Genomic DNA, 18,509 nt, shown 5'->3' on the forward strand with positions numbered 1-18,509 from the left:
TAAGCTCTGAAACTCCATCTTCATCAATCGTTGTGTTTTCAGCTGATTCTACTTCCACTCAAGGAAAAAGGAAGTCGTCGACTGGCTGGGTCACAAAGTTGCAACCGAGAATTTCAGGATAGTCTATCTGAACCTGATCAGCTACTTCTTCCATCATCTGCATTGAACAAAATTAGTTCTCCGTGATGGTTATTTGCACCACATGTTGCTCCATAAGTCCTTTCGCATTACTTCAACACTGCAAGACTTCAATTGAGAGAATCATTTCAGCCAAAAATACACCGGAGTTTGCTTTTCGCACTTGTACTTTGACCATATAAGTCAATAACTTCACAGTAAAATAGATGGTTGTTTTGGACAGATAAAATCATATTGGGTTGCTGAGACTAACTTATGTGTGAATTCGCCAAAAAAAGAGTAGTTGATAGTAGCTGATTTGAAAAACAATTTTTTTTAGTTCTGAGTTGAGAGCACCTTCAATTCAAATGCGTGAGTTCCGATCAATTTTTTTTCTGGATGTAATTGGGGAGAAATTGCTGACTCAATATCAAAAAGTATTTTTCTTTAATTTTGATGAAATCTTGTGACGTAAGCTCAGAAATGATAATTTTTTGGAAACAAACTACTTGAATTCTTATTCCAAATCTCGTCATACAAAATTTTAAACCTTGGAAGTCTCGATGAAAGCTAAGGAAAAGAAAACATAGCTGAAGAATTTAAATAATTTGGGTTTTGGGCGTGAAAAAATAAGAGCTTGAAACAGGTTTAGAAGTTCAGCCGCAAACTTCAGGGTTTGATTTTGATATGAATAGTCTTCCTCCCTTTCATGAAAATAAATGCCCATAAAGTTGCTTGAAGTTTATTTGAACTTCTTTAAATTATGTAACAAACAAAGCGCACAATCTCAAGCAGAGCAAAAATGAATGATTCCATCTCCCAAATCTAAAATAACCCCGCATCATAAACGGACAAAAGCAACATTAATACATTTTTACAAAACATACAAAAAATCAGTCCGTATTAACAAAATTTACCAAACATACTATAAAAAAAGACCAAACCAGCCCTCTTTCAGACATGCCCAAAGCATCCTATCCCACAATTTTATTGTAAAATTTTCGGAGCTCTCAGAGCTGCTTTTTCAAGAAAAGCTTTTTAAAGAATTGGTAAATTTTTTTCTATGTGTCAGATTCGAACATGTGACCTCGAGATTTGAAGTGTCATTTTCACGCGCATCTGCACGACTGCCCCAAGAAAGATTGCGAAATCTTGACACCAATGTTGCAGGTATAGATGCCAATAAATTACCATTGCTATGTAGCGAAAATTCCACCAAATATCATAGCCGAGACATTTCGAAAAAAGTCATGAAAGCAAGGAAACTGAAAAAACAACTTCATATTTCAAAAATCAACTCAAAATACATGGCCTTAAGGCTCTTTGAATTTCAAAAATAAATTGAGATTGATTATTTAAATATAATTATTCAAATTTGAGAAAAACTGGATTATTAGGTAAGTGTTTTATTCAGCTGGGAAATAAATTACAATTTCGAAAAAAGAAGTCGATCACATTTTTCCTGGCCTTTACACTTTTGCTGTTTGATCGTGGAGTTTGCCTTCCTTTAAACAAAAAAAATTGAATTTAAAAAATCAAAAGTCAAACCGTGAAAAATCTATTTTGAACGTGATTAAATTTTCAAGATTTTTCCTCAAAAAAAAACAACAAACAAACATCACCGATACCATTATGAAAAATACACTACGTTGATGACTTCGACTTTTGATAAGTAAAACTAGTTCTAAGTGCGTCGCTGAACCTTCGAACAGTAGCTTAGGAGTCTCACGCCCTTCCAAATGCGCCACGGTCGCTTAACTATCGGCAAACAATAGCCATAAATAAAGCAGAAAACATATGCTTTGAAGTTTCCAAAGCTACAGATCGTGATTATGACCACCAAACGAGCACTTTTGAATGCAGGTTAGAATGAAAAGAGGCATATTGATACACTACGCTCGCTAGCTCCCAAAAGTAAACAAGATAAATTATGAGTAGCAGCAAGCAAATCACAAACTGCAGTTACAACAGGCAGCAATACGATGGTGAAACTCAATTTATTTGTTGGACAAATTAAATAAATTATTGCAGGATTGCAAGATACTTAAAGCATTATTGCATGACTGCGCGAATGCGGACGCTTATAACATAATTTTAACATAACAAATAAAGGAATTGCGAATTGAGTCAATGAACGCAAGGAAACAGAAAAAAAAACTTTAGCAACCGAATTTCAAATTTTAAAATAGATTGCCTTAAAGCCGTTTTACTTTCCAGAACAACTCATGATTGACACTTTTTTTGATAAAATTAACGAACTTTGAGAAAACTGGATCAATGGGTGAATTTTGTATTCCGCTGGGAAATCTGAAAAATCAAATCCTTCGGAACTAGAAGTCGATTGCGTTTTTCGTGAGCTTTCTTCTTTTGCTCTTCGATAGTGGAGCTTGTCATCCTTCTATACAGAGGCAAAGAGAAGATTTGGGGTCTTTAAAATGCACAAAAAAGAACAAAATTTGCATGTTTTTAAAACTAAAGGCAACCACATTAACTTTGCATGTAATAAATTGGTAAGTGTTAAGCCAATTTTTTTAACCAGGGGATGAGTCCTTCGAACTAAGTTATTTACGGGGAAAAAGTCTAATACCCGATTTCAATACCCTTGTGTACTGAATATTAATAAAAGAGGCAAAGGCTAATAAATACTAGCTGTTAGCTTGAATTCAAAACAAACATGGCAGAATTTTTTTTTACATATAACGTAAAAATTATTTCTATTCGCTTTAAAACTGACTATTTATGCGCAGTTACATCAAAAGAACACAATACGTTACGTTCATACAATAGGAGAAATAATTTATAAAAATATTTCGAATGAAAATAAATCTTGAAAAGCTCCGCCAATATCAATTTTTCTCGTTTCTCATTTCGACATCAACGGGTTCTTTTTCAGTTTCTTCAATTTCATTTGCATCAACATTCTGCGATGGATTTCCGACAGCACTCAAAATTTCAGCACCATTAACATTAACAACGTTCTCATTTATAGTATTATTAGCATTGATAGCTTCCCGTGCAGTTTCATCGCCTTCATTTGAAACATCTGCAGAAATATCAACATCTTCATTGAGTTTTACTAGAGGATTCTTAATAGCATCTCCATTTTTGCCATTTTCTTGAAGCACTTCATCAGTTTGATATACTTTTTCAATGTCATTCATTTCAATTTCCTCAGACAATAGTTCCATGCTTTCGTATTTTCTAGCACTTTCTACTGCATCATCGGCAAGTTTCAAAGCAGGCATTTCGGTAATTACCACTGTTGTTTCGCCAGTAGTTTCAACTACGTCTCCATTGACCGTCGGGATCTCAGCGGTCATAATTTCAGTCGCAAGCGAACCAGTTGCGTTCACATTTTCATGTTTATTCACGCTTTTACAGACATCGCCGTCTCCATTTATATGGACAAATTTTACTTCTGTTTGTTCTGTATTCGAACTTGGTTTGCCCAAAACATGTTTTGTATCTTTCAAATTTGAAGTTTCTCTTGCCGTTTTCACTTCAAAAACTTCAGTACTTTCTTCCTCTTCATTTCTGTCAACAACTAAACATGTCGAGTGCTGGCCTCCTGCTGAAACCTGAATAACTTTTCGGTCAGTTAACTGCTTTGAAGACACTTTTTCAGGTTTCAAATAATCTTCATCGTCACCCAAACCCAACTGATTATTGGTGCCAGCTCCCCAGGCGTAGAGATACCCTCTTTGGGCAACCGCAAATGACACGCAAGATCCGGCAGCTATACTTCTCACGTTTTCAATATCCAGTTTCTGAGGAACAGAAACGTACTCCGGGTCTTTCGGCTCTGGATGAATCCCAAGTCTACCTAAATCTCCCCGCCCTGCTCCGTAAACGTTACCTTCAGTAGTCAAAAATAAGGTATGATGATCACCTCCAGCAACTTCTTTAATTTCCATGCCAACAAAAGCCTTCACTTTTGTCGGTACGAAGACATTGTTATTGTTAACCTGGGTTCCAGTTTGTCCAAAATTGTTCAAACCACATCCAAAGAGAATATTTTTTGACGACAGGAAAAAAGAATTGTAACCAAAACTCCAGATGTTTGCAGTTTTTTGCTTGCCAACAAAGTAAACCATGCCAGGTTCCAATACAGAAGAAAGTCCACGTCGTCCGCCTTTCACACTTTGGTACTTCGAAACTCTGCCTAGTTCGCCTTGCTCGGCGGCTCCGACCGAGTACACATCTCCAAGAGACGATAACATCACGAGATGATTATACCCACTCGCTATTTTCACCATCTCTGGGATATTTGACAGCTTCAGAGGACTAATGCAATGCTGCATTAAATCTGCCGAGAGTCCAAGAGTTCCTTGACTGTCTCGAAAAATACCCCAAATGTACACAGAGCCTGAGGCGTCCAAGGCTGCAGAATGACTATCTCCCGCTGTTATTTGAACTATTTTTGTTATGTTCGGGATCTCGACAATCATCGGGATAAAGGTATCTTCTTCCTCTTCAGTTTTTCTGCCGAGAGCACTTTCGTCGTTACAGCCAAATGTGTACACATCGCCTGCTGGGGTTAAACATACTGTATGCATACCGCCACAAATAATCTGAACAATTTTTTCTGTCATCTTAACTGGCTGAAATCTTTTTCGTTCAGTCACTGAATCGCCTAAGCCTAATTGACCTGTATCTCCTTGACCGCATGCCAGCCCTATTCCTGCTTCTTCATTATGAGGAAAGGTAATTTCTGGCTGAGAATTACTAGTTTTAGGCTGTTTGGGTTTCGGCGTGGCTTCGCCACCGTTTGGAAATAGGCTTCGTTTCCTAGGATTCTGAGATGAGCCGGCAGTCGTTTGATTTGAGTCTGAATCGTTGTTATTTGCACCGGTAGAAACAGTACGGCCTTTTCTAGCAGACCTGAGAGATACCATAATCTGAAGATGAACTAAAAATTATAACTGCAAAATTGTTCACAAAAATCTAAGCTTTGAATAGAACAATAGAACTAATAATTTAAAAATCAAGACCTCAAAACGTATAACTAATGGTATTTCGAGAAAAAAATGAGACAAGATATTTTATTAAAATTCTAGCTTTTACAAAATATGTGGAAGTATTTTGACGAAATATTTGGAAGTTGTAAGTTGGCAAGAGGCAACATACTCAGTAGTAACCGAAATGTACAAAACAAGTGTTAGAAATTTAGTAACTACTATTTACAGAGACTGTTTGTATTTACAATTTGTCGTTTTTACAAACAATATACCGACTGTTAATTCAATCGGTCTAAATTTCGGTCTAAGTGTTTATCGCCAATAATTGCCATTAGCACCGGAACAAGTGGATACACCAGATTTTGCGCCATAAAGAAGAGTAATCAATGTCTATTTATTTGACCAAAAGAAACTCAAAAGGTATCGATTCAAAAAATCTTGACACTTCCCATAATATAAGTGCTCTAAAAATTACCGGAAGATAACATAAAAGCTTCCGAAAACATGATAACAGTTACCATTCAATTTTATGTCGCGAAAGCCTGCAATTAAATGTCTTCATAAGGACATTAACATACAATAATCGATCGAAAATAAATGATTTAATTTGAGAGTTCAAGCATCCAAAGAGGGTTCCACGGCCATAGTTTGTTTGAACTCCACCAGCCATTTGTTCAACTGGCGCAACTGGGTCTCGACGGAGCCTGGCGGTGGCATCCAGTCATTCAGGAACGGGTATTTCGAGTTCGTGTTCACGTGATCTGATGTTCTCAAATAGTGAGATGGGGCTCCTGGAACTGATCCCTGAGGCTGAGATAGGGGAGTGTTCAGGCCAAATGATATTTCCCGATTGTAGCGTTTCAGTAACTCACTGGAACAGAAATTCAAGTTTCAGAAATTCAGCTGCCCATAGGAACGTTACAACTAACTACATGCTCTTCAGACGTCAAAAACGAACTGATCATTCATATTTAGATAAAACGGCGTCTTCTGAAACTTCTTGACTCGAATCATGTAGCTATTGGCAGACAAGTAAACTGTGAAAATAAACAATGGTATATTACTTACGTGGCTGGTATGTATCCGTACCCAATAGGGGTGCTATATTCGTCCGCATATCCCGCTCGGTAGGGATTAGCTAAAACACCAGAACAGATTACATGTGAACAAGCGGTATGATTGACACTTTTGTGATAAATTAAATTAATTTGAGAAAATAGATCTTTAACTATTTTTGTATTCAGCTGGGCAATGTAAAAGTTTGAATCCACTTTTAAAACATGTCATTCAGGTTTTTTGCTCATTTGCAGCTAACTTGAAACCGCAAAAACAAATTGAGCGTGAAAACTTCTAAGACTATCTTTCCTTTAAAAAAAAAACGAAAATCTTGTTCATGAGTAAATCGAAAATTCAGCCTATTATCAAAATACTCACAGTGTCCGAAGTATGACCTCCACTTCCTGGCCATCATTTGTTCGGCTGTTTCATGGCCATCACTATGGCCACCTATTTCTCTATTTGCACTGTTGGCAGAGAACACTATGGACTCGCCCACTGCAACATCCACGTGTTTCGTGTCTACAACCCACAAATATTATGATTATTCTACAGTAATAGAAAGTTCTCTTGACACAAATATTATGTAACATGAAAAATCTTGAAATGCATATCGAAAACTAAAATTCTGGAAATGGTCAAACCAAATTCAAATGTTACGCTAACTTTGTCATCAATTTGTTCCACATTTTGCTCAAAATTAAATTTGCAAAGCTACCGATCAGATGTTTTTTAATGCCATAAAATGTTTCGAGACAGATATTTTGTCGTTTGAATTTCAATTCGTACAGGCCACTTACAGAAGACCAGTACCATCTAAATTATGAAAACCCGAAGATCAGTTTTAGTTTTATAAAGTAATTTCAGATTAATTTAAAGTGCGCGATCAATTTTATAGGCAACAAACTAACCCGGTGACTTGCGTCTCGTGTTTCTGTCGCGGGAGAGCGTTCTTGTTCTTCCACTGGGCAAATCACTCGGGGGTTTTCTGGTACTAGTTAAACGACTACTTCTCTCAAAATGCCTGTTCTGAAGATGTCCGTCGAAATTTAGAGATCTCAGTAGAGTTTGCAGTCTTTCGTTTGTACTATCCATAGAGCTCTTAACGCCATTCAACTCTTTTGCTTCGTTTTGGTTTACTGGAAAAAAACATCTTTCAATATCACTAACTTCGCTTATGCAATAAATGATTTATTCAAAATTTGCACAACCCGCTTTTTAAACGTTTATATTAATACACGCATTCGCAAAAATTACGCGTATAAGATTTCTGCTTACATGCAGCTATGATCTCATCGGTACTAGAAAATCCACTGCTGTAGCTATCTGGATCTTCCTCCTCGTCGCCTTCTGCAAAATCATCAATACCAAATCCACTTTTCACCATATTTGTCCTGATACCATCATCGTTTTCATTGTCCGACTTTTGACCTCGAGATCCTTTGTATTTATCGTTTAAGGTCAAAGTGACTTTTTTCTGTGAGGCTGATTTACTTTTTGATTTACTCGCATCTTTCAGGAGGTCCCTGATTTGCTCTAAATCTTGAGACTCTTGTCCGAAAAGATCATTTTCATCGGTAAAATCTGCTTCGATAGCATCATCTTCATCGTCAGCTTGTTTGTACATATTCGGATTTTTGCTTTGGTTCACTTTGTGAGTTTTGATTTTCTGCTGTTTGTTAGCCAACATTGTTTTGAAGTCAGCTTCTTCTTGCAATATCGTCTGAAAAGTCGAAAAAACGTTCATTAAAGATTAAACTAGTTCATGGGTTCGTTCACTGCTGTGAGCAAATGAATTCGAAATTTCGACAAAATGTCCCGCAAAAAAAAATTCCCGGGCCCTTTTTGATAACAAACTTTTGGCACAGTTAGAAAAAACCACCCCGGTAGAAATTTTGATGGACACATCCTGTCTCAAATTACAAATAGGTTTCAACCTCATACCTGACTTGCTTTACTAGCTGTCGGTTTGGACCTTGTAAACGTCCATTCTTTTGATGCCGCTTCATTCCCCTCTGTCACCTCAGACTTCTAAAGCACGGAATCATCAACATATTTTGAACGACGGAGTTGCGTAATTGATCGTGCGCTGAACTGAACGTTCTCTAAGGCGACTGAATGAAACGAGTCAAAAAAGTTTAAACAATATCAGATAGCCCAGGCAGGTTTTTTCCATTACTTATTTGGTACAAATAGGAGCAAAACGGTTTCGAGATTTTCAATTAATTTGTCCAGCTAATTCTATTATATAACATAGTACCTCAAAAAATAATCGAAGCACTTCTAGCTACAATTTATTATTGTCAGACAGTTACCTGTGACTGAATACTCTTTATCTGTTCTTTGAGCTCTTCGTGCAAAGTGTCCAGTCTTCGTCTTTCTTCCTCGAGCAACTCTTGCTGAAACAAGGAAAATGATCAACTAATTAGGAAAAAAAGTGGCTCAACTATATAAATTTTCTTTAAGATTCTCTATTTTTCTTTAAGATTTTCTAGATTCTTTAACACATCTATGTCAGGTTTAAAATACCATTTATCTTTTACCAGTATGCATGCTATTCAGCTCTTGACAAAAGTACCGGAGTTGCTCATAAAAAAAAGACATCTTAAAGCTGTTTTTTTTGTTATCTTTTGGTTAATCCACCTCTTCACTGCCTCAATCAACACGAAAGCATCAACCGCATAAGAATAAAAGCAACTGACCTTGAGTGCTATCTCCTGCTCAGTGCTCTTCAGTTTCACATCTGCCTCCTTTCTCAACCTCCACGCTTTGTCTTCGAACTCTTTCTCCAGCCTCGCTCTCTCCTTCTCTATCTTGGCGTCGTGTGAGTCCGACAAACGAGTCAACTGATAACAGGAGCATAGCTCGCAAGTATGAACTAATATTATAGATTAGAATCCTTAAAGGTACCCCAGTTCTCTAATTTTTTTAAGAATGATCTCACGGTTTTTTGGTTTATAATTTCAAACCGCTGTTTTCATCAAAAAAGAATAATTCGACCAAAACAGTAGGGAACGCTGCCCTGGTCAAAAATCTTGCATTAACTGCCCAAGTCTAAAAAAAGCTGTTGTACTTGAAAATGACTATGCGTTCTAAAAATTGCGGCAATTCGACACATCGCCCAGGAATCATTAAAAAGCATCTAAACCTACCTTGCCATTGAGTTCGTTCTCTTTCGCAGTCATTTGTCGGTCAAACCTGGTGTTCAACTCTGCCAACTCAGTTTCATATGACTCTTGCAGCTCTGCTCTTTCCTTCTCCAGCTGACAAAAATAATCTTTATTCTTGCGTATATTTAAAATAACCTTATTTTTTGAGTTATTTATGATTGTATATTGGAATGAAAGTATTCATTTCTAAGCGATCGCCCGCGTGTATAATAAACTTGAGCTTCGGTAAAAAAAAATTACACCGTTCCGTTCATTTTTTTACACCATAAAAAATCAAAATAACACTAATCATTGCTACAGAAGGATTTACCTTCTTTTTGTATACTTCTATCTCTTTGTTGTGTCTGTTTCGGATCTCAGTCAGTTTGTTCTGATAATCCACTTCATTTCTCTGCTTCTGATTGGTCAATTTATCCTCATACTTTTCTTCAATCGTCGTCATCTGATAAAAAAAAACTTACTACTTCATTTTCAGCCTTTTCTTGTCAACATACTTTTGAAGTTTTCATGAAAACTTCTTTGAATGAGCAAGAAAAATTGAAGGCTATGGATATAGTGCATAAGGCAACGCGACAGTTCATCGAGAGCGACAAATAACCGAAAATGAAAAATGGCAGTATTCGTAGAGAGCGACTGTTTGCACCAAGCGACAATAAGTACCGTCAGAAACAATTTGAATTCCAACAAGACAACAACCAACAACAAAAAAATACATACACAGAGGCGAAGCTAAGCTTCACACTATTTGCGATTAACCATAAACATTAAAAACATGGAAAATGGAAAAATTTGAAAAAAAAAACGATTTCATAAAAAATCTTGACAAGTCTAAGACCGACATGAGACTAGAATGAACAACACTTGCACTTTCAACCACTAGGGAAGTTGCCTAGTACACAAGAAAATAAAAATCAGTGATGTGGCAACTACGCCGACAATCTTTGAGCAGACACCTGTTGAAACGAAGAAGAAATTGATTTAAAAAAATTGAAAAGTTCCAAGTCCTACTCCCTGAACCTACAATGAACAACACTAGCATTTGCCAAACTAAGCCAACATAATTTTAGCAGAAACACGGAAGTCCAACAATTCACTTTTTAGCGATTTTTTTTTCAATTGCATACATATTGAAAAAACAAGGCCCAGCCGAGAGTCGATCCAACCCCAGACCTTAGGGTACAAAGGCGATTGCGTTAACTCTAGGCCAATCGGGAAGAAAACTGGAGGTTAAGAAGATTGAATTAAAAAGCAAGTTGAAGAAATGCTAAACGTAAGAAAAGTTGTTTACGAGAAAAAGTCTTGTTCCTGATTTCAGGATACTTGCACCCACAAATGTAATAATAGTTGATTTTGTTGCACAACAGAAATGTTTGCCCTTGAAACAACGCCATACATTTTCATTAGGCCATAAATCATAAGGCAAAAGCATTTACTCGAAAAAACAACATGAAAAAAAAATATTTGAAATCAGACTTGGTAAAATGACAAGTTACAAACGTTAAAGAATAAGCCGGAACAGTCACCACTTGGCTATTCCGCCTTGCTTTACACTCAACTTCAAACTTAGATATCAAATATTTTCGAATTAAGTTGGAAAAAAAGAATTCATATTATCACATAAGCTGAGCTTGTGTAATTAGTACAAAAATTGCCCAAAACTTTGCACTGAAATGTGAAACGATAGTAGGGATTATACTAAAACTTATAATTTTAAAACCCCTAGTCACCAAAAAACCAAATACAATGATATAATTCTAATTCAATAAAAACAAAAACCAGATATAAGGCTATTACCACAGAAAATCCACCGAAAAACTGAGCACTTTTATTTGCGACTTTAATAAATGGGGTAAATATTTTCGAAACGATATGTTGCGACACAGAAAAACAATCGAACCTAAACTCAATCCCAGTAAAAAACTCATTCTCACTTCGCTAAACTTATATCATTAGTAAACATAGCCAGCCACCAGACTGGAAAAGAGTGAATGAACGCAAACAGAAAACAAATACTAACATTATTGTCGAAAAAAAATCTCAACTTTCGGATTTCAGAAAAAAAGATACCCTTCAAGCTTTTTTAATTTAAGGAAACAGAAAAAAACTGAAATGTTTTTTTTTGGAAAAAAACTACAACTTTCAAATTTTAAATAAAAACCTATATGCCCTTAGAGCTCTTTCAAATTTTAACCAATTTTAGACTTTTTAGATAAAAATTGAGAAAACTGGAGCAATGGGTAAAATTTTCATTTCGCTGGGAAATCTGGTACTTAAACTCCGAATTCGATCATAGAAGTCCATCACGTTTTTCGTGACTTTTACACTTTCGCTATTCGATAGCGGAGATTGCCTTCCTTTTACACAGAAGCGAAGATTCGCTTAGCAAACACTAGCGAAAACACGACAAAAAAACAGCTCTATACAGTGCGATAATAAAACGTAAAAAAAGCCTCGAATTAGTAAAAATTCGGGTACGCCTCGGATTCGATCTGCGACCTAGAGATTATGAGTCTCACCCACTAACCACTCAACCACGGACGCTTGGTAAGTCACAAAAAAAGCAGATAAAAGATGCTATGAAACTTCCAATGCTACAGATCGTGATTTAAGCAAAAGTGGCACCAAATTATTAACACTTTTATTTGCGACGTAAGTTAGAAAAAAAAAGAAACCATAAGCAGGAGTGCCCATAGGCTGATCTTTTTTTTGATGCTCAATGTTTAAGGATAAGAAAAAACAGGTGCTGACCGGATTCGAGCGTAGTCCCTTAACCGTCTACTAGTTTTCGTACCCAGTATTAAAATTTGAATTTTCAACAAATTGAAAGCTGCACAAATGATTCAGTAATTTTGTTCACCTAGTTGTTAACCCGAAAAAAGTCTAGATTCCAATTTGATAACGTTAGCTAATCGCAAGCGTTAAAAACTTCACATTTCGAAATTCAAAGAAAAAATATTGACACTTTTCTGATAGAAAAATAATTCAATTTGAGATCAATTCACTGGATCAATGGGTTAGTTTTTTTATTCTGCTGAAGTCGATCACTTTTTATTATACTAGGATTCGATCATTTCTTTTGTGCCTTTTAACCTTTTGCTGATCGATAGAGGAACTTGCCTTCCTTTTAACAAAGGATATCAACTGAACTTGAAAAGAAATCAAAAGTCAAACCACGAAAAAGTAAATTTAAGCCCGAACAACTTTTAGGGAACTTTTTTTGACAAAACGCAAGAAATGATCGCGACCTATAGTTCATCGACTCTTGAAAAGCTCTTTTTTTCTCATTATTTGAAAAACTTTTTTCCTGTAACTGGAGTTAAGACTGAAAAGATTTTAGAATGATACCACACTTGAGCCCCTATTTCTTGTTGAGCCCATATTACTATTACTTGAGAGGGCCGAGTGATGTATCATATAAAAATCTATCATCTGTGATTCGGATGACGTCAAAAACTCAGGGCGCTCGATAAACTCATGATTAAACGCTAAAAAAAGTCACCTTCTTCAAGAATTCATCCTGTTTTTCCTTCAAGAGTCGCTCATACTTGGCTTCCAGATCCCCTTCACTCATCTCAAAGACCTCCTGGAGATCCCGTTCACGGCGGCTCAGTTTAACATCAAGCTAAAAAACATGGGTTTGTTTTTAAATATTATTTTTACTAATAAGCCATATAAGAATAAGACGTCTACTACACTTACTTAAGAGAGCATCTTCTAAATTACCAAATGCTCAGTTTTTGCACACTGACACGCCGCAGCTTCTACTGAACTTAATTACAGCCATCTAATCGCTATATAACTCCATTCGCATTACTTGAATAGAAAGGGAGGTCTTATATTATTTACCGAGCATCCTTGTAGGGTAAATTTAAGAGTTTACAAACACTTCTCGCGCTCTTAAACTTCGTGGAACTTTCCGTCCCACATCGACTAAGGGACTTTGAGATATGACGGGAGAACGTGAAATTTCAAACTTCGAATTTCAAAGAAAAAGCAGATGCCCTTAAAGCTCTTTGAATTTCCAGAACAATCTATGATTGACAAATTTTTTGATGAGATTAAACCAATTTGAGAAAACTGGATCAATAGGTAAAAGTTTCATTTCGCTGGGAAATCTGAAACTTTCAAACTAGAAGTCGATCACGTTTCTTGTTACCTTTACACTTTTGCTGTTCGATAGTGGAGTTGGCCTTCCTTTTAATAAAGGAACTGAACTAAACTTAAAAAGAAATCAAAAATCAAACCGCAAAAAAATTGCTTTTCTTGAATAAAAAATCGTCGCGACCTGTAGAAGAGGCTGAACAACGTTTAACAAGGCTTAAAAATGTGAGATGCAAAATTTATAGCTACCAGCCGTTCCGGGCCATTTTATGATTACCTCGCCTTTCAGTCGACTACTCCTCCCACCATCCTGGTTCCCTTGTAGCTCCTGTTCTTCCTTCAGTCTCCTCAAGTGCTGTTCTCGCTCCTTTTCAACCTTCTTCCTTTCCTCCTCTTTCATTCTATCTACCTCTCTCTGAAGAGCCACAATTCTCTCCTCTGCTTCTTGGCTGAAAAAGACAATACCGATTAGATATTGCAAGCTGCACCAAACCCGCTAGCACTGATAAGATCACAAATATCGCTCTACAGCCAATTTTAAAGTTTGAGCCATATTTTATAGCATCTTTCAATTGAAATGAGACTGGGATTGTTGGAATGAGATCGCCATTTGAAAGATACCTAAGATTCAATTAAAGTACTATTTTCTAACTAGACATACGACCAGCAATACAAGACGCGGAGTTAGTTCCTCTAAAAACAATGAACACATTCTATCACTAACTTAGCCTGCTGCTCTTTCGCCTCCAGGTCTTTTCTCAATTTGTCCCGCAACTGAGCCAGAGATTGTTGATGACTAGCCCGCAACACACGCTCTTCTTCTTCTAGAGAAGCTTCTAGTTGCGCCTTGAGATTCCTACAATCACAGTTCAATCTCAACTCCGCACAAATCGAAGAACACTCAAATTGAACAATATTAATAAAATTTGATCGAGAGGGCATAAACCTTGAGCAGGTCTTTAATAAAATACATATTCTACTTTCAGGTCATTTATCAAGTTAACAAAAGATTTCAAACCCACTTAGTTTTCATTTGCAGCTCTGCAATTTCTTCAACATTGACCCCACTTCCTTGGTGTGGATGCTGCTGCAGATTCTGCTTCACTTGTCTGGATAAGGAGTTGACCTTGGAGTAGAGCTTAGCATCTGAGCACTCGGGGCCCCCTCCGGGTACATGTTCGATGTCAGTTGAGGCATCTGTGATCAACTGGTTATCCTGCAGACGTCTGAAAAAAGCAATTTTGTTCTAATCTAGTTTTGACTTTGATTTCATTGACATCAGAGCACAGCTAGCTTTGAGTTCATTCACTTTAGAAAGTCTCTACCAGAAGCTGAATTGTTCAACCAATGGGTGACAGCTAATAATAATTTTTAAGGACTAACATAAATTTCAACTAAACCAGATTTATAACCGAGCAACCCAAAACAGTCAAAATCATAATGTGATAGCACCTCGAAAATTGAAATCGTCTTATGACCTGTCTTAAAAAAAAAGACGAAAACAACAAGCCGAACGATGCTAAATGTGATGAAACATGGTTGCTTGTTTCCAACCTCTGGGCTGCCACTGCTGCTTTCTCTCTTCTCAATTGTACCTCATCAACCTCCCGCTCTTTAGTAGTTCCCGCAGTCGACGTCGTGCTTTCTTCGCCACCCGCGGTACTCGCGGATGCGCCTTCTCCTTTAGGCGAAACCAATGGCGATGTAGAATTCCCGAGGGTAGTGGGGTTGATGACCAGGTTAGCATTGGCACTTGTATTGGCATTCAATGTTCCACGAGGCGTGGTTGAGCTAGGGTAGGCTGGGATGTTCACTTTTCTTGGAGATCTGTTGAAGCTAGTCCTTGGCGTCTTAGGAGGACTCACCAATGATGCATTCTAAAATATTCCAACCACTTTAAAGCTTTTTGAAAACCGTTTGGTCACTTAATTTAGAAAAACGGATCCAAGTTTTGGTGAAAAAGTTATCGAACCAATAAGACACTAAACTTCTCAGCAAAATAGCTGTTGGTTTATTAATTTGAAACAAGTCTAACCACTTGATTAATCTTCAGAAGAACAAACCAGATAATTTTCCATTTCTTTTTAACAAGCGATTGGCAAAATGGCTTTTCGTCCATTAATCTTAAGGAAGTCTAACAACTTCATGACTGTAACAACACCAAACAACAATGAACTTTTCCTTGTGCTACTTACAAGAGATTGATCGGGACTGTATCTTAGTCTATCTGTACTGGCGATTAGTTTATCAGACAGACTTTGGTCATCCTTAAAGTCCACTTCATCGCTCTCCTCTTCGTCCTCCTCCGAACTGCCTACTCCCACGTTTCCCGAATTCTCTCTTTTCAAACCAGGCCTGCCAATTACATCTGCGCCAGTCTGATCGTTCGGCATATTGACTGTTATGTTACGAGTAGCGCCAGATCCCAATAGTACATCACGATATGAACTGTTATTTTCCAGTTGTTTCGATGCTTTGAAAGTCGACTTGGCATCTGAATTGCCCAAACCGATGTCTGAAGTCTCACTTTCCTCGTAACCAATGTCTCCCATTTGCATGTGCAAAGTACCTCCAAGTGAGAAATCCGTATCCGGTGCATGAGTGTCTGAAGGCTCCTGAAGTGAAAAAAGCTAATAACAACAACCCGTGTGAATCAATTTGTTAATTCTACCGAAGCGAAGCTTAAAATGTAAAGCATGAAAGCCAACAGACAGTTTAAATCGTTACTAATTAAGACAATTAATAATAATAAATTTATTTTCAAGCAAACTTTGAACGATACATTCTATGAAATTGTACGTCTACAATTTAGTTCGGCTTGGGAGAATACCAAAAAGGCATCAGCCTGTTGGGCGGCATCTCAGTAAACAAAATCTATTCGTCTAATTTTTTTAAACTGAGATCATATGGACAAAAGGACCGCAATATTTTTTCCAATATCAAAATCTAAAAAGAAAAAATTCTGTTTTTTTTTGGTGTTGTCTAACAATCAAAATAAGATGAGCAAAAAATACAATAACAAAAAGATGTAAATTTACTATAACATACTTAAAAAACTGTCGTTGTCACAAACACAGATGTCTATTAATTTATGAAAAACAAGTCCAAAGCTTCATTGATAGTTGTTAACGCTTGAAGAAGAATGTTTTTATCCAACTGTAAGAACTTATTTAAAAAAAATACGAACCCTATTTTCGATTTTCCTTTTTTGCTCTTGTAGTCAGCTTATTTTGGCTGCAACGTTTTATTCTTGTTTCGCCTGTGTGGATAGTATCTGTTATCTACTGTTCAATTATGTATTCATGAAAATTTTTATTTCCACAAGATCGTCTTATAATTTTAACCATGAGTTTAAAAAGCTCTTTCACATAAAACTTTCGAACCAAACACAAATTATGTTTGTCTTGATTATGTCTCAGACTTTCTTACTTTTTAATTTCAAAAAAATCCTTCACACGAGTCTTTGCTGGCTTTCTAAATTTTAAAAGACTGTCTTATTAGCTGTGCCATAGATCAGTACACTATATTGATATATTGGTTGAATATTCGTTTTGTACATCTTGAGCAGTGTAGGTGCGTTAAAATAATATCTGAGTTGATAGATCATCGAGCAAGATTTAGCTGCCCTTTTCAGTTTTTCATCCATTATTAGGCTAAAGTTTTTATGGGGTCTATTGTTAAAAAATTTGATCCTGTTAAATTCCTGTTCAATTGAATGAAAAATTAGATTTCCAAACACACAACGATATAACTTTGAGAAGAGCAGCTAAATCTTGCTCGGTGATCTATCAACTCAGATGTTTTATCCTTGTTTATGGTAATCTTCTTCTCCAAAAACCAATTTTCAACAATTCTTATATCAGAGTTCACCTGCTGCTGATTTCCTGTTTTAGTTGTTGTGTACAATGCGCAACCATCAGCAAACAGCACAACTTTATTATGCCTACAGACGTTCGACAAATCAATTACATACAGCAAAAACAACAAAAGACCCAGGACGGAACCTTGTGGTACGCCATAGTAGATTGCTTTATTGTCTGATAATTAAAAGTTATAATTAACGTACTGTTTACGATTTTCAAGGTAAAACCTCAACAGATGAACAACTTCACTTCATAAACCATAGAGTACGCATTTTTTCAGTAAGAGTTTGTGATCAACTGTGTCGAACGCTTTTGTAAGATCTTTTAATGTACACACGGAGCCATCATTTTCTTTTAGGTTCTCCACTAATTGTTCAGTGAGTTCTAAGATAGCATCAACTGTACATTTTTCATTTCGGAATCCAATTTGACATGCTGTAAGTACATCATATTTAATCAGAAAACTTCTCATGCAATTTCTAACCAATTTTACGAAAACAATCCCATTAATTTGGTAGAATAGATAAAAGTATGTAGTTACCACAATCTGAAAATGTGCCACTATTATCAATTGGTTGAACTTTAGCAACCTTATAAACTTAAGGATTATATGACAACTTTACACAGATTGAAAAGGCAACTACGTAGCTCAGATATAACCGGACTAACTTTTTTGATTTGGTTGTTACTTTGGTTGTTACTATCATGGCTGTATTTTTCTTCAGGTTTTTGATTACTTCGTAAGCTTTTGGGATGAAATGCTTTCCAAAAACATGTTATTATCTTTTTCTACATTTTTTAGATTTTGTGGTGTGGTAATACTTACGATTAGCTTCTGACCAATTTCAATAAAAAATCGTTTTAATCTTCTGCACTCAAAATGCTGTGTTTTGAACTCACTTGCTTTTCCTTTTTGCTGATCTCACCTATGACTTTATAAAATTAATAAATTAGATCAGAAAAAAAAACTTTAGAAAACGACTTAATAAAATGACTTCAGAAAATGACTTTATTAAATGACTTCCAAAATGACTATGACTTCATAACAATTTTTCGAATTTTTATGTCTCTTGCCTTCAGGTCGTTTCTCAAGGAAAGAATTTTTTGATTATGGACACAATCTTTCCAGCTTTTTTCAATGTTCCTGGAATTTATCAAAATTACAATCACTCTTATTGTTCAAGTATTTTTGTACAACTTATTCTTTTTATTAATCTCATTTTAAATGTAAGCAGTTATCCAAC

The 18,509-nt window shown here is 36.3% G+C and overlaps 3 protein-coding genes across 3 annotated transcripts in view; all 3 read right to left on the reverse strand.

Annotated features, from left to right (window-relative positions):
* Positions 1 to 18,509, reverse strand: part of LOC134851911 (uncharacterized) — a 46,664-nt gene that overhangs the window by 16,260 nt on the left and 11,895 nt on the right. The gene's annotated exons all lie outside the window — the stretch shown is intronic.
* On the reverse strand, positions 2,815 to 5,028 carry LOC134851069 (regulator of chromosome condensation-like). Its single transcript, XM_063866972.1, has one exon. The coding sequence runs from the start codon at positions 5,010 to 5,012 to the stop codon at positions 2,964 to 2,966; it is 2,049 nt and encodes a 682-aa protein (XP_063723042.1). The 5' UTR covers positions 5,013 to 5,028; the 3' UTR covers positions 2,815 to 2,963.
* LOC134850944 (centrosomal protein of 164 kDa-like) overlaps positions 5,146 to 18,509 on the reverse strand; it is a 556,693-nt gene continuing 543,329 nt past the window's right edge. The window contains exons 5-20 of the mRNA XM_063866773.1: positions 15,598 to 16,017; positions 14,957 to 15,279; positions 14,425 to 14,628; positions 14,127 to 14,258; positions 13,680 to 13,851; positions 12,801 to 12,923; positions 9,612 to 9,743; positions 9,284 to 9,394; positions 8,834 to 8,977; positions 8,447 to 8,530; positions 8,076 to 8,162; positions 7,410 to 7,854; positions 7,043 to 7,270; positions 6,510 to 6,653; positions 6,144 to 6,213; positions 5,146 to 5,946 (exon numbers count right to left, since the gene is read on the reverse strand). Of these exons, the coding sequence (XP_063722843.1) occupies positions 5,691 to 5,946; positions 6,144 to 6,213; positions 6,510 to 6,653; positions 7,043 to 7,270; positions 7,410 to 7,854; positions 8,076 to 8,162; positions 8,447 to 8,530; positions 8,834 to 8,977; positions 9,284 to 9,394; positions 9,612 to 9,743; positions 12,801 to 12,923; positions 13,680 to 13,851; positions 14,127 to 14,258; positions 14,425 to 14,628; positions 14,957 to 15,279; positions 15,598 to 16,017 (3,075 nt within the window). The 3' untranslated portion in view covers positions 5,146 to 5,690. The remainder of the gene's footprint in view (positions 5,947 to 6,143; positions 6,214 to 6,509; positions 6,654 to 7,042; positions 7,271 to 7,409; positions 7,855 to 8,075; positions 8,163 to 8,446; positions 8,531 to 8,833; positions 8,978 to 9,283; positions 9,395 to 9,611; positions 9,744 to 12,800; positions 12,924 to 13,679; positions 13,852 to 14,126; positions 14,259 to 14,424; positions 14,629 to 14,956; positions 15,280 to 15,597; positions 16,018 to 18,509) is intronic.

The sequence above is a fragment of the Symsagittifera roscoffensis genome, chromosome 7 (assembly GCF_963678635.1).
Source record: "Symsagittifera roscoffensis chromosome 7, txSymRosc1.1, whole genome shotgun sequence".
NCBI lineage: Eukaryota > Metazoa > Xenacoelomorpha > Acoela > Convolutidae > Symsagittifera > Symsagittifera roscoffensis.